We start from the raw sequence: 13,178 nt of genomic DNA on the forward strand, positions 1-13,178 counted from the left end.
CCCACTCCACCGTGGCCACCTCCTCCGGAACAAGTCCGCTTCCTCTGATGCTGTCTCACTGCCTGACAGCCCCCGGCACCACCGCGCCTGCCTCCTCGGGAACAAGGCCACTCCCTCAACCCACTCCCTCAGACGATGCCGCACCCCTGACAGCCCCTGACACCACCGTGAACGCCTCCTCGGGACCAAACCCACTCTCTCAGGCACTCCCACAACGGCCTGACAGCCCCACCACCACGGCCGCCTCCTCCGGAGGAAGACCTCTCCCGCAGATGCTGCCCCACCGCCCTCCAACCCCAACACCAGCGTGACCCCCTCCTTGGGACCAACGCCTTTCCATAAACCGCTTCCCCTCCAACCATCACACCCCGAAAAACCCGCAGCCATCTCATAGAATCATAGAGTTGGAAGAGACCACAAGGGCCATCCAGTCCAACCAGGAAACACCATCAAAGCATTCTTGACATATGCCTGTCAAGCCTCTGCTTAAAGACCTCCAAAGAAGGAGACTCCACCACACTCTTTGGTAGCAAATTCCACTGCCGAACAGCTCTTACTGTCAGGAAGTTCTTCCTAATGTTTAGGTGGAATCTTCTTTCTTGTAGTTTGAATCCATTGCTCCGTGTCCACTTCTCTGGAGCAGCAGAAAACAACCTTTCTCCCTCCTCTATATGACATGCTTTTACATATTTGAACATGGCTATCATATCACCCCTTAATCTTCTCTTCTCCAGGCTAAACATACCCAGCTCCCTAAGCCGTTCCTCATAAGGCATCGTTTCCAGGCCTTTGACCATTTTGGTTGCCCTCTTCTGGACACATTCCAACTTGTCAGTATCCTTCTTGAACTGTGGTGCCCAGAACTGGACACAGTACTCCAGGTGAGGTCTGACCAGAGCAGAATACAGTGGTACTATTACTTCCCTTGATCTAGATGCTATACTCCTATTGATGCAGCCCAGAATTGCATTGGCTTTTTTAGCTGCTGCATCACACTGTTGACTCATGTCAAGTTTGTGGTCTACCAAGACTCCTAGATCCTTTTCACATGTACTGCTCTCAAGCCAGGTGTCTCCCATCCTGTGTTTGTGCCTTTCATTTTTTTTGCCCAAGTGTAGTACTTTACATTTCTCCTTGTTAAAATTCATATTGTTTGCTTTGGCCCAGTTGTCTAATCTGTTAAGGTCATTTTGAAGTGTGATCCTGTCCTCTGGGGTATTAGCCACCCCTCCCAATTTGGTGAAATCTGCAAACTTGCTCAGGATGCCCTCAAGCCCATCATCCAAGTCATTGATAAAGATGTTAAATAAAGATGTTGAATCTCCAAGGGACCCAGTCCACTCCGGGAACCCTTTCAACCTCCCTGGGACACAATCCTCCCCGGGAGATGCTACCATCAATACACCCAAGGACCCAATAAACAATAGGACCCCACAGACCTCAACCTTCCTCGGACAACTATACCTCTTCCACTCCACACAGGACTATAAAGGTAAGAGATGACATCTCGGACCCCGCCTACATCACCACTACCCCCCCACACCCCAAAAACCCACCTAGGGACCCATGACTACCTACATTCCACACCCACCCTCTAAAACTTTACGCCATCCCACATCTCCCCCACCTCGCCCCACTAACCTCCAAACCCCACCCGCACACCAATAACTGCCACCTTAGGACCCCTAACCACCTCCATTTTACACTTACTATACAACACCAACCACCCTCTATAACTTGACGCCATTCCGCAATACCCCAGTAACCCCAAACCCCCACGAAAAAAAACCACGCCCAGAGACACTTCACCCACGACAAAACTGTCCACAACACCATCCAATGACTACTTCAGAGACACTTCACCCATGACAAAACCTTTACCAATGACGTCCAATAGAGACCGCTCCACACTACCGCCGCACACACCCCAAGAGAAAACCCAAACCGCAATGCCCACACCTCTGGGTGTTGGTGTGAACGCCATGATTCCTCCACAAAATACATAAAGACAGAACAGACTTTCTAATATCAACTATCTTACTCCTTTCTTACTAATTTCACACACAATACCACAGCAATGCGTGGCAGGGCCAGCTAGTTGATGCATGTTTTGCCCTTCCTGTATTATGATTAAGATGGCTTAAGAAACAGGTGCCTTCTGCATGATCTCTTTAAAAACAGAGTAATTTCCAAAACATAATTACTCTTGATTAGAACATGAGCCGGGATCTAGAAGTCTGCTGGTTCTCTGCCACCACCTGACAAGAACAGATCTGGTGGCTGTAAGGAATAAAAGCATCGTCTGGCTTGGTACAGAAGAATGAAACTACAACCCTGGCCTAAGAAGATGGCCCTCAATGATTTAGGGAGAAATCATTCCACATCACAATTGTTTCCATGTACAAGAACAACCACAGAGAACTTGGCCTTGGAATAAAGATCTATTGGCCTTGTGTAGATAATGGTTCAGCCACAGCCACAGCACATTACAAGGCAACCAGCTAACAAGGGAAGGACTCACCTTGTCCTCTGACTTCCCTACTTCTAGTGAACTGTTAATGTAATTGACCATGGAGTCTACCAGCCCATGGCATTCACGCATCTTCTGACGAGTTTGCTGGCTGGCAGAGCTAAGATTCCTAGGAGGGAAACACAAAAGCATGTCATCACAAGGAATAATATTCCTGTCACCTGAGACCTGCCATCACATCTTAAAAGGTCAAACTAATTAATATACTAAATAGAGAAAGCAGGAGATTCTGCCAGGTACATATCCGAGGGAAGCAGTATCTCTCGGGTAAATTCTTCTGCTTGACCTGGCAGCTGCATATGTATAAGGCAGAGAACGAACATGATCTTGACAATGGAACCCCAAAAGTAGGCTGCAGACCTAACCCTATTTACCTGAGAGCAAGGCCTGTTGAATTCAATAGAAATTATCTCTGAGTAAACATAGTTAGGACTGCACTGTGAGTCTCACTGTCATGGGCAGCCAAATGAGACCCATGCAAAGAGAAATGGGCAGGGCTGCATTGTCAGTCAAACTGGTCCATTTTACAATCCACGACAGAGCCCCAGAAGCTATTCGTAGACACCGCGAATAAGTGTGACATTCTTGGCTTTAAAAATCAAAAGTGCCAATTCATTGTGGACTTTGATTAAACCGAAGTGACATTGTTTAACAGTCCCCTCCCAACCCCTTGATTCTGTCCTGGAAGGTGCACCAACTGATTGTTCATGCCGTCTTAGTAGCAATGTACTAAGAGAAGGGCAGAGTGCGAATGACAACATTGGTGCCAGCTTACACTATGGACCACTTTGCCCTGCCATGGAAGCTTTTACAGTGTAAAAGTAGCGCTGCCTCTGTTTCTTTAATATTGCTTCACCGAGGATATTGAAATATTGCCACATCATGCATAGCTTTCCCGAGTTGGTCTTATAAGGATCCAATAGCCATGGAATATGTATTTCCTTTAGTAAGGAGAAATACCTGAGGAAGCCAGTAGCATTGTAGAAGATTTCTGCTTCTGAGGCATTTTGCTGGATAAGAGCAGCATTGCCTGTCCCAGACAGGGGAATCAAGACCAGGTCTGTGAGCTTCTCCAGCGTGTCACGTGCCAGGCGGTCCTTGAGGTTATCGCTGGAAGACAGATTCCAGAGGATGCCTGCAGAGCAATGAGACAAGGATGTGTAAGGAAACTTCACTACAGAAACCACTGTTTCCCCACAAGATGGGGAAACTCACAGCTTCCTGAGGAACTGTAAGCAGTAAGTAGTGTGTTTTTTTCATGCCTGGGTGGCTCCCATGTCTTATTAAATCATCATCACTGTGCAAAATGCTTCACAATCTTTACTCACTTGTCGCCAGAATAAGCCTGCAAGTTAGGCCACTCATACTTTAGCTTCACAGATAGGCAACTGAGGCCCAGTTTACAGGAAGATTTCCTCACACCCAGGCCCTTATTTTCTTCACTGGATCATAAAAGGAAGAACTGTAGCTCAGTGGCAGAGCATCTGCTTTGCATGCAGAAAGGTCCCCGGGTTCAATTCCCAGCATCTCCAGGTAGGGCTGGAAATCTCCCCCATATGAAACCCTTGGGAGCTGCTGCCAGTCAGTGAAGACAACACTGAGCTATACAGACCAGTGTTCTGACTTTGTATAAAGCAGCTTGCTATATATTCCTTTCCTATGAATCTCTGAATAGCACATGGCTTGCTATTTGCTTAATGGTTTTAATGGAACTCATCGTACTTCGTTTGATTTGGGGTTCTATGTATAGGGTGTTTCCTTGAAGTTGCTCATGACATCTCCAGACAGCCATCCCTTTAAACATTAAGAGTAGCTAGCAAGCAGCATCCCACACAATGCTATTTAAAGTACAGTTGAAGTGAATTGGAAAATCAATGTAAAAAAGCAAATATCAATCAACCATGTTCAAAACCTTCTTATAAACCCTGCAAAGCAATTAACCAGTTCCAAAGGGATAAAATAACAAAGCACTGAAAATCCAAGTATCTGCTCTGCAAATTTTGCAAGAAGCAATCTCAAAAGAATAGCTATACTGTATTTGCCACTCAGTTGTATGCTTTTGTTCAATGGGCAAGGTGGCCTTAGGATTCCAATATACAAACACGAAACTCTTTGGACTGATACCCTGGGATAAGTAAGAAGACATTACTTTCCTATTTATCAGATGAAACTAAGATTGTTTTCTATCTACATTAGTATTGCAAAAGTGATGTACCACATGATGCTGTGGTTGCTTAAATATATAAAATGTTGTGTGAGTTGGTTTTTTTTAAGAGAATAGATCTATTTGTTTCAAACCTCAAATCCACAACTACAGAATTTCAAAATGAACAAAAATGCACCGTTCAAAAAGGGGGACATATTGTGATCTCATTGTGGCAGCACTTCATTCTATTCATATGGTTTCCAAGGGTATTTTGGAATGGGTGCTTGAAGTGTTGATTCCTTGTGGCAAATGGATCATTTGAAGGTTCCATCCCAGGACAAATATCAACATGTGTGTGTGTGTTGAGAGAGGGGTGGGGGGAGAGAGAGAACTGCTAATTTCAGTGGGGCCTCCATAGATGAAAATATTAGAATTTTGAGCTGTTATCTGTTAACCACCCAAATCAGCCTGAGTGACAGAATGAGACCAAACAGCAGCCCCAGCAACTCCTCCAAGAAATGACAACAAGAGAAAGATGCAGGCAGACGCCATGTAGAAACTTGTACGGATCCAAGCCCTGTAAGACTGTCAGCATTACTGGGATGCTTTACTACAAAGACAAGAATGGTTGAGTCACATGAACTTGTTGGAGCAAGACAGCCCTGCAGGCTCTGCCATGTGTCAACCTTGTTCTTCCAGGAACTCATCTAACCTCTTCCCTGTTGCAGTTCCTCAAACCTGAGATCTTTCCTGCAGTACTGACAGGATAATGTCTGACTTGCTCAGCTTTGTCCAGACCAGCTTGCTCTTCTTTCTTTACCTCTACTGGGATGCTCTACATCAGGCATGTCAAACCTGCGGCCCTCCAGATGTTTTGGACTACAATTCCCATCTTCCCCAACCACTGGTCCTGCTAGCTAGGGATCATGGGAGTTGTAGGCCAAAACATCTGGAGGGCCACAGGTTTGACATGCCTGCTCTACATCAACAAACAGACCAGATCCTCAGCCAGGCCCAGCACCATCTTTTGGAGGGGAGTGCTGGGCCATCTGCCCTAAGTGCCCCCCAGCACAAACCAGCCTCCCAATACCCACCACCACTTAGTTCCCTGGGCTGCAACCACTGAGCTCCCTCTCCCCCTAGCTCTGACATGGGCTCACCAGGCACTCCTCTGATTGGGTAAGCTGACTGGCAAATGCAACCATGAGCTCCCCCCTTGAATTCACAGGTGAGTCGGGTTAATCTATGCCAGCACTGGGAGGAGGGCTGTAAAGGGCTGGAATCAGAGCAGCCACCAGGCTCCCAGCCCATTAAGGTGCTGCTGAGGTAAGGGGCAGGGCAAGAAAAGTGTCAGTGCTGGGGTGCATGGACCCCCGGTTCCACTATGTTGACAGGATCAACAGATATTCTGGATACAATTTTCAAGAAAGCAGGAAACACACACACACACCTATTAAAATATGCCCAAGAGAAAAAATGCATACTCATTGAGAGAAACAGAGTAACACAATAGGCTATGGGGAGAAATCAAAATTTTACTGGGGAAGCTCTATTTAATGGAGAAATGAGATAAATCAGGAAAAGTGAGTGCTTGGTTCTCACAGAGTTCGAGTTACTGTGAAAGCAGAGCAGGAATGAGAGTTCAGCCCACAAGAGTGCTTCCAAGAGCCAATATTCGTTCATACATGAAACAGTATACACCTCATGTTGGGATTGGATTGGGAGCACTAAGACATGAACTAGGGGGAAAGATGTTGAGTTCTGGAGGAAGGAATCTGTAGTTATACACAGAGATTTAAGTATGAAAGGGGTAGGCAAGTAATTGGGCAAGAGAAGATAAAGAAGACGTGTGAGAGGAAATTCCCATAAAAGAGTGAGTGGCAGGCATGATAAAGGGAGTGAGTTTTAACCTGCTTCAGGAGAAAACTAAAGGGATGGTGCAGATTTGGATGGGATATATCCAGACTGAGATTGCGCACTGGTGATGATGAAGGATTTGGATTATAGGGAAGGGAACTACTACATGAAAGCTAGCAAAGTGGGCAAGTTTGTCTGATTTAGAAAGTGAGCCTTGCACAGCACAGCAATTCACCCTGTCCGACTGGGAGAAGCGGAACAACAAATCACTAAATGCATCAGTGCAATGTTTGCTTTAGATGTTTTCAGATTACTGATTTGCCTACTACGATATGTCTCAGTAGGCTTCCCTGTATACAGGAGAGGTAAGGAAACATGCCCACAAAACGTATTATTAATTTTGTCATGTGGTTGGCAAAAAGTGGGAGATCAGTGTGTGTGTGTGTGTGTGTGTGTGCGCGCACACACACACACACACACACACACACACACAGCTATAGCCAGACAAGAATGCAGTTGTCTTGTCTCTTCCCCACCTCCAATCCATATATACCAGCAGCAAAAGGCTAATCTCATGCACAGAACGAGGTATGCCCTGGGCTGTGATATCTGGGGATTACTCTTTCCATCCTCCGATTGTATTCAGCTAAAGCCACTTTCACAGACTCCACCATGCTTGTAATAAGCATTAAAGCTCATTGCATCATAGCTTCTGGACCTAACTTTCCCATTAGCCTGGTATTAGATTAGACAATCAGAGCCTGTTGGGCAGGATTAGGAAGGTCCTTTTGTAACAGAAGCAAATGTAATCTCTTCTGTTGGCTGGACCTCTATATTCAGTGCCCTTGCTCTCTCCCAGTGGAAAATACAGTTGCAGACAGGCTGGAGTCAGGTCCCAACCCACACCCTGGCCCTCCCTACCACCTATATTTATCACCTTCCTTTGCACACCATGACACACAGAGCAACCAGAGTGCGTAATCTGAGGATTTGGAACTCCCTCCCCCAGCCTACGTAGCTCTCCAGATTCTGCCAGGTTTTGTGTTTTCCTCTATGAGGATTTGCTGGTGCTTATCCCATTCTCTTTGTGAATGGGCAGGGGTGCCAATCTGAGCTCAGAGAGTGTTTCAATAAACTGGGAGTTGCTAGTATCCTACTGATTTATTCTGTTCACAGGTTAGTGTGCCTTCCAAGCTTTTTGTGAATTGAGAAATGAGACACCTGGAAAATTTGTGCTGAGGTGTAGGGGGTCAGGGTCAGGGGCTGGGGCTGGGTGGGGGGTAGGAGAGCGGCTAGTTCTGAAGGGGACCTGGGACAAAAAGGAGGGGAGCAGCATAGAGAAAAAAAGCTCTAGATGCAAATGTATCATGTGCAGTGGAAAAGATGATGCAGGTGCATGCAAGGTGATTCATGGACCAAACACAATTAAGGTGCATGAGAAAAGACCAAAGTTGGTCTTCATATACAAATTCAAATACATGCAGGTGTGGGCTACTCTAGTCTTATTTGAAGGCGGGGTGGGGATTTATTAACAGCAAAATACTGCTCAAATGTAGGCAAGCCCTTACTTTGCATGCAGAAGGTCCCAGGTTCAATCCCTGGCACCTCCAGAAGAGCTGGGAAATTATTATTTTTATTTATTGAATTTATATACTGCCCTATACCCACAGGTCTCAGGGCGGTTCACAGGATAAAATCGGAATATAAAACCACACAATACATAATCAAAATAAAAACAACAACAACCCAATAACTCACTTGCCCGAAACCCCAGAGAGCTACTCCATGTCAGTGTGGATAAAACTGAGTTTGATGAACAAGTGGTCTATGACTCTAGGAGTTAGAGAGAGATATTTGGCTTTACTTACTGGCTTTATTGCGGCTTTGCAGTACTGCATTGATTTCATTGTCATTTGTATTTTACTTGGGCCAAACCCATGAAGTGCAGGCAGGCAGAATCCAAGTTGCAGCAAGAACTCCTAGGAGTGACAGTAGGGCAGGGGGCTACTCATGGGAAGACTATTTGGGGCCGCAGCTCTGTGGCAAATATAATGTTCAGCTCTAAACACTAGAGAGCTTGCCTCATCATAACTTGCCTGATGCAAAGTTCTCTCACCTGTGACATTCTTGCGCAACTCATCATCTTGCTCGCATAAAGTGCGCATCAGCTCATAGATCCCATTTTCTTCCACCAGGGCCAGCTTGTTTTCAGCATTGTCATAGATGAGGTTACGCATGGCTCCAGTGGCATGGCGCTGCACCTCATGGTTGGAGTTGTTGAAGAGCTTCACTAGTTTGGGCACGGCTTGGAGGCTGCGAGCCTGTTGAGGCAGAGAGACAGAGACAGAAAGAGCAGTACACTTGTCAGAGAGAAACAAGGAAGCAGGTCTCTGCATTGAACTTTTCAGTATGCCATGCCACCTAAGGCTGCCTGCTCTGTTCTCAGATAACTTACCCACCCCCACAGGCAAGAGCCCAATGCATTAGAATGAGTGCTGTTGCAGGCTTTTCAATGAGACGTATCAGTGACTAAACCTGCAATCCACATTGGTCCCCCCTGGGGGCTCAGGCCCATTCCCAGTATCGCCTTGGGATATGCCTCTGCTGCCTCACCTGTTTCTTGGCATCATTGTCGCTATAGCATTTGTGCTGGATGTAGGCAGCTCCAAGAACCTGTAAGTTGGGGTCACTGGCCATCAGGTATTTCACCGCAGAAGGGAGATCAATGTCATCAAACCTGAAAATCAAGGCCTAGTTAGAGGGGATAGTGTGCATTTTCCCATCTTCACCTCATTCACACAGAGCTTTAATAAATGTCCCCTGAATGCTCTCTCTCTCTCTCTCTCTCTCTCTCTCTCTCTCTCTCTCTCTCTCTCTCTCTCTCTCTCTCTCTGTGTGTGTGTGTGTGTGTAGAGCAAATATTAATATCTTTATTTTATCATGTTTGCAGATCGAAGGTATACAAAGGGTTTTTCTTTCTTTTCTTTTTTTTGCAAAACCAAAAGTATTTTGTAAAAAGGGGGGGGATAGAGGGGTTTGGAATTGAGAATTAGATGGCAAAGGAGAAGACTGAAAGGGCAGGAAGGTCCAGCACAGCAGAAAAGCACACTGAGTAACAGCTGCAAACCTTTGGTCAGGCTTACTCTGTTTTCTGAACCCTTACTATTTGGTTCTTGTAGTTCTGTGCCTTTCTTCCCTAACTGCAATGGCTACAGTAGAAGCATGCTTTGTTCTTCAAAATTATGAGACTGGAGAGTCTCAGAATGAAAGCTACCAAAATGGATTCCAGATTCTGTGCTTCCACAATGGATATGCTGAAAACAGAAAGCAAAGCATAGTATTCCACCCCACCCCACCAAGGGAATTACAGAATGAAAAAGGAATATTATTTATAGGGAAGTATACTTATTAACTCATAAGTCAACACCCTACTAGCCATAAACAAGTGGATGGACAGAGGCTGCCACATTGCCTTGGCTTTGGCTTCAGGATGTTACATTCAAAGCACTCTAACATGAAGTTTGGGAATTATGGGGGAAAGAAGAGTAGAAGCCCTATCATCTTGCTTGAAGCACCATCAGTTGTACTTTGCTGCTAGAGTAAAGGCATATTTCCAGAGAGGGACAACATTCACATGACTCACTGAGCAGCATCAAACAAGTGATGATCAACTACTTCAAGGAAAAAATATCACCAAGGCAGGAAGAACACGATGCTCTGTGTCCCTGATTGTTCCTCTTTCTTTAGACCACCTACGCTGGGAACAGAGTGCCCCACACCCTGCAAGTAAACCGCAGGACACTCACCCTCCAGAGAAGGACTGCTGGGACATCAGTGTGTTGTGACCATCGTACATGTCAATGGCACGCAGGTCTTGCAAATGGTGGTTGGAGTCAGCCAAGCTGCGCACAGAGGGGGCACGGGAACTGCGTTCCATCATTCCTGCATAGGAGCTCCCGACCTGAGAAGCCTGGACCGCACCGTAGGTGCCCGTGCTAAGGCGGGAGCGGTTGTTGCTCTGGAAGCGCTGCAAGGTGCGCATGGCCGGTGCACGGATGACGGGCCTGTTCTGCGGTGCCTCCACACCATCCATCCAATCGATGGGCCCCTTCATGCCGGCGTTGGAGCCGGCGCTCATCTGCCTTTCAAAGGTGTAGGATCTGCTGAAGCCGCCACCTGCCCGGTTTTTGTAGAGAGCTGCCTGGGCCAGTGGATCCAGCTGCTCAGACACAATGCTGTAGTGGTCATCTACACCCCCAGGACTGCCTGGCCCATCCGCCAGGCGCAGGGAGCGCAGGGACATGGTGTCATAGTTCTGATGCCCCCGGTAGTTCCGCTCATGAAAAGACCTGGGGCGGGGGGCAGTGCTGGCAGACTGAGACAGCGTGTAATTTGGGCTATAAGCCAGGCCCTTTGGCCCAACGCCATTGCTGATGGAGGCCATTCTCTTGTTGGGACTGAGGTCCACCGCTGAGCGCGAGGACCAGCTAGTAGTTTTCACGGTGCTGTAACCTTTCTTTCCAGCTGGTGGTTGGTACAGCTACAATGGCAGGAAAGAAGGGAGTGCAATGTTTATTTTCAAAAGGAGATAGACTCTTCTATCAAATGAAATACTGTACAGTATTTGGTTTGTCCTGCAAATGCCACACCCCAGCTGCAAGGTCAAGTGGGATCTTTCCATACCACCCATTTATTTGCCCTTGATGGGCACCATCCTTAGTGAACTGGCAGGCCACATTCTGCTCTTAGTTAACAGCCATGCTGCTCTGCACAGAATCTTAAAAGCTGGCAGAGCTGGCTCTGACACCATCACTGGGATATTTACTGAAACAATCACTGCAAGATTGCATAGTACCATGGGGACCAGTTTTACAAAAGCAGGGAGAGCAAAAGTGGGAATTAGATTCCTTTAACGCTGGTGGTAATCATCCCGACAGTCATCATCACCCACAATCGCAGTTCATTAGCAATCAATAGGCAGTAGAAAGAGCTAGGTTTTTGAACTTACAGAGCTTTTGGGGGCTGTGCCATTTGTCTGGGATCTGGAGCTGTAGTGCTGCTGCAGAGTGCTGCATTGGCCATTGGTGGAGTTTCCGCCTGCAGGACAAGAATACATTGAGCTCACTTAGCAAGGACAGTATTGCTTTGTTTGGCAAACAGTCCAACAGTTGGGGCAGGAGGACAGCAACAGGCTGGAAGTGACTAAACTTGGAAGGAGAAATACAATATGCATGAAAATATCAGACTTTATCCTTCAAATTCTAGAGGTCTGGATTCTGGGTCCATGGCTGACCTCAGTTTCTATGTTAATCAAAACAAGTGTCTTGGCTTCAATTACTCCCATGTTATGTTTCCCAGTTAATCCTGGGAACTAGTTTATACTGTTACACGGTTGGTTGTTCTAGCCTAATATTGTCCCCTCAGACTGGAAACAGTTCTCCAGGGTCCCAGGCACAGGTCCTTCTCAGCCCTGCAATGAGAGATCCTGTTAACTGGAGATGCCACAAGCTGACCCTAAGTGTCATGATTCCAGAGTGACCAGGACACCAAAACAGAGACTATAGCATCACCGGCCTAGGAGCCACATCAGGTTCCTGACTCTGTCTCCAATGCTGGTGATCAGGGAACCACTGAAGTCCATCTCATACAACATGAGATGGAGCCACAAATGGAATCTTCCCCAGGGCCCATGGAACTGAGTGTCTCCCATACTAGCTTGCCAGTCTAATGGCAAAGAGTGTGTGCTAGGTAGGAAGCTATAGAGTGCAGGAGACTCTAGCAGGAGGAGCAAGAGACTCTAGCAGGAGGAGCCTAGAAGAGGTGACTGAAGGCAGAGGCTCAAAATTTCAATTCCAGCTCTGGTTTGAGCAAGCTCCTCAACTAAGAGCTTTTCTTGCTACATGGGCTCCTCCATGGGACCAGAAGAGGACAAAGACAGAGGTACATCAAAAAGAATCCACCTAATCCAGCATTCTTTTTTCTAGCTGGAAACTTGTAAGCCGTAGCATGATGTCTATGCTATTTGTCCACCAGAAACCACTATCCTCCATCTATACTTGGGAGATTCAATTTCACCGTCATGGCTTCCTGCAATATATATCTTAGACCAAGCAGCCTATGTGATGAAAGACCATAGTGGCTGTCTATGACACAGTTCTATACCTTATGGCAGCCCAGGGAATTCAGAGAAGTGGAAGCCACCAGACCTTCGACCTTATGAATCCTCCACCACACGGGAACTGGCCTTACTCGGGATTTACAGGTACCTTCAGAACCCTGTACTAACTTCTTAAGCAATGTCACCTCTTTAGTCCTAGGCATTCTGGTTGGGAAACAGTTGCTTATGTGTCTGGGTTACCTTATCTTTTTTTCTCACCTACCCAGGCCTTTGCCAAGTGACGTTATAGCCTATGTACCAAATTGTTGTTTTCTGGGTGCTTTTGGGGATGGCATCCTTGGTTTATCTAACCACTGTCCTTTAAGTGCCTTGCTCTCACTATAATCTATATTTCATTCCTTCTGATAACTCATTTACGGGGACACTACAGTTACTCAGAAGTGTGGAAGATGTTCTCTGCAGTTACACAGAGGAACTTTGGCCCAACCTAACTTTGTATATCTCAGGGATGAACCCTGTCATTGGAA

At 46.5% G+C, this 13,178-nt stretch overlaps 1 protein-coding gene across 1 annotated transcript in view; it reads right to left on the reverse strand.

Annotated features, from left to right (window-relative positions):
- Nucleotides 1-13,178, reverse strand: part of PKP3 (plakophilin 3) — a 71,627-nt gene that overhangs the window by 9,939 nt on the left and 48,510 nt on the right. The window contains exons 3-8 of the mRNA XM_035122844.2: nt 11,542-11,630; nt 10,340-11,073; nt 9,147-9,270; nt 8,650-8,854; nt 3,491-3,665; nt 2,522-2,639 (exon numbers count right to left, since the gene is read on the reverse strand). Coding sequence (XP_034978735.1) covers nt 2,522-2,639; nt 3,491-3,665; nt 8,650-8,854; nt 9,147-9,270; nt 10,340-11,073; nt 11,542-11,630 — 1,445 coding nt within the window. The remainder of the gene's footprint in view (nt 1-2,521; nt 2,640-3,490; nt 3,666-8,649; nt 8,855-9,146; nt 9,271-10,339; nt 11,074-11,541; nt 11,631-13,178) is intronic.

This window comes from Zootoca vivipara, chromosome 1 (assembly GCF_963506605.1).
Source record: "Zootoca vivipara chromosome 1, rZooViv1.1, whole genome shotgun sequence".
NCBI lineage: Eukaryota > Metazoa > Chordata > Lepidosauria > Squamata > Lacertidae > Zootoca > Zootoca vivipara.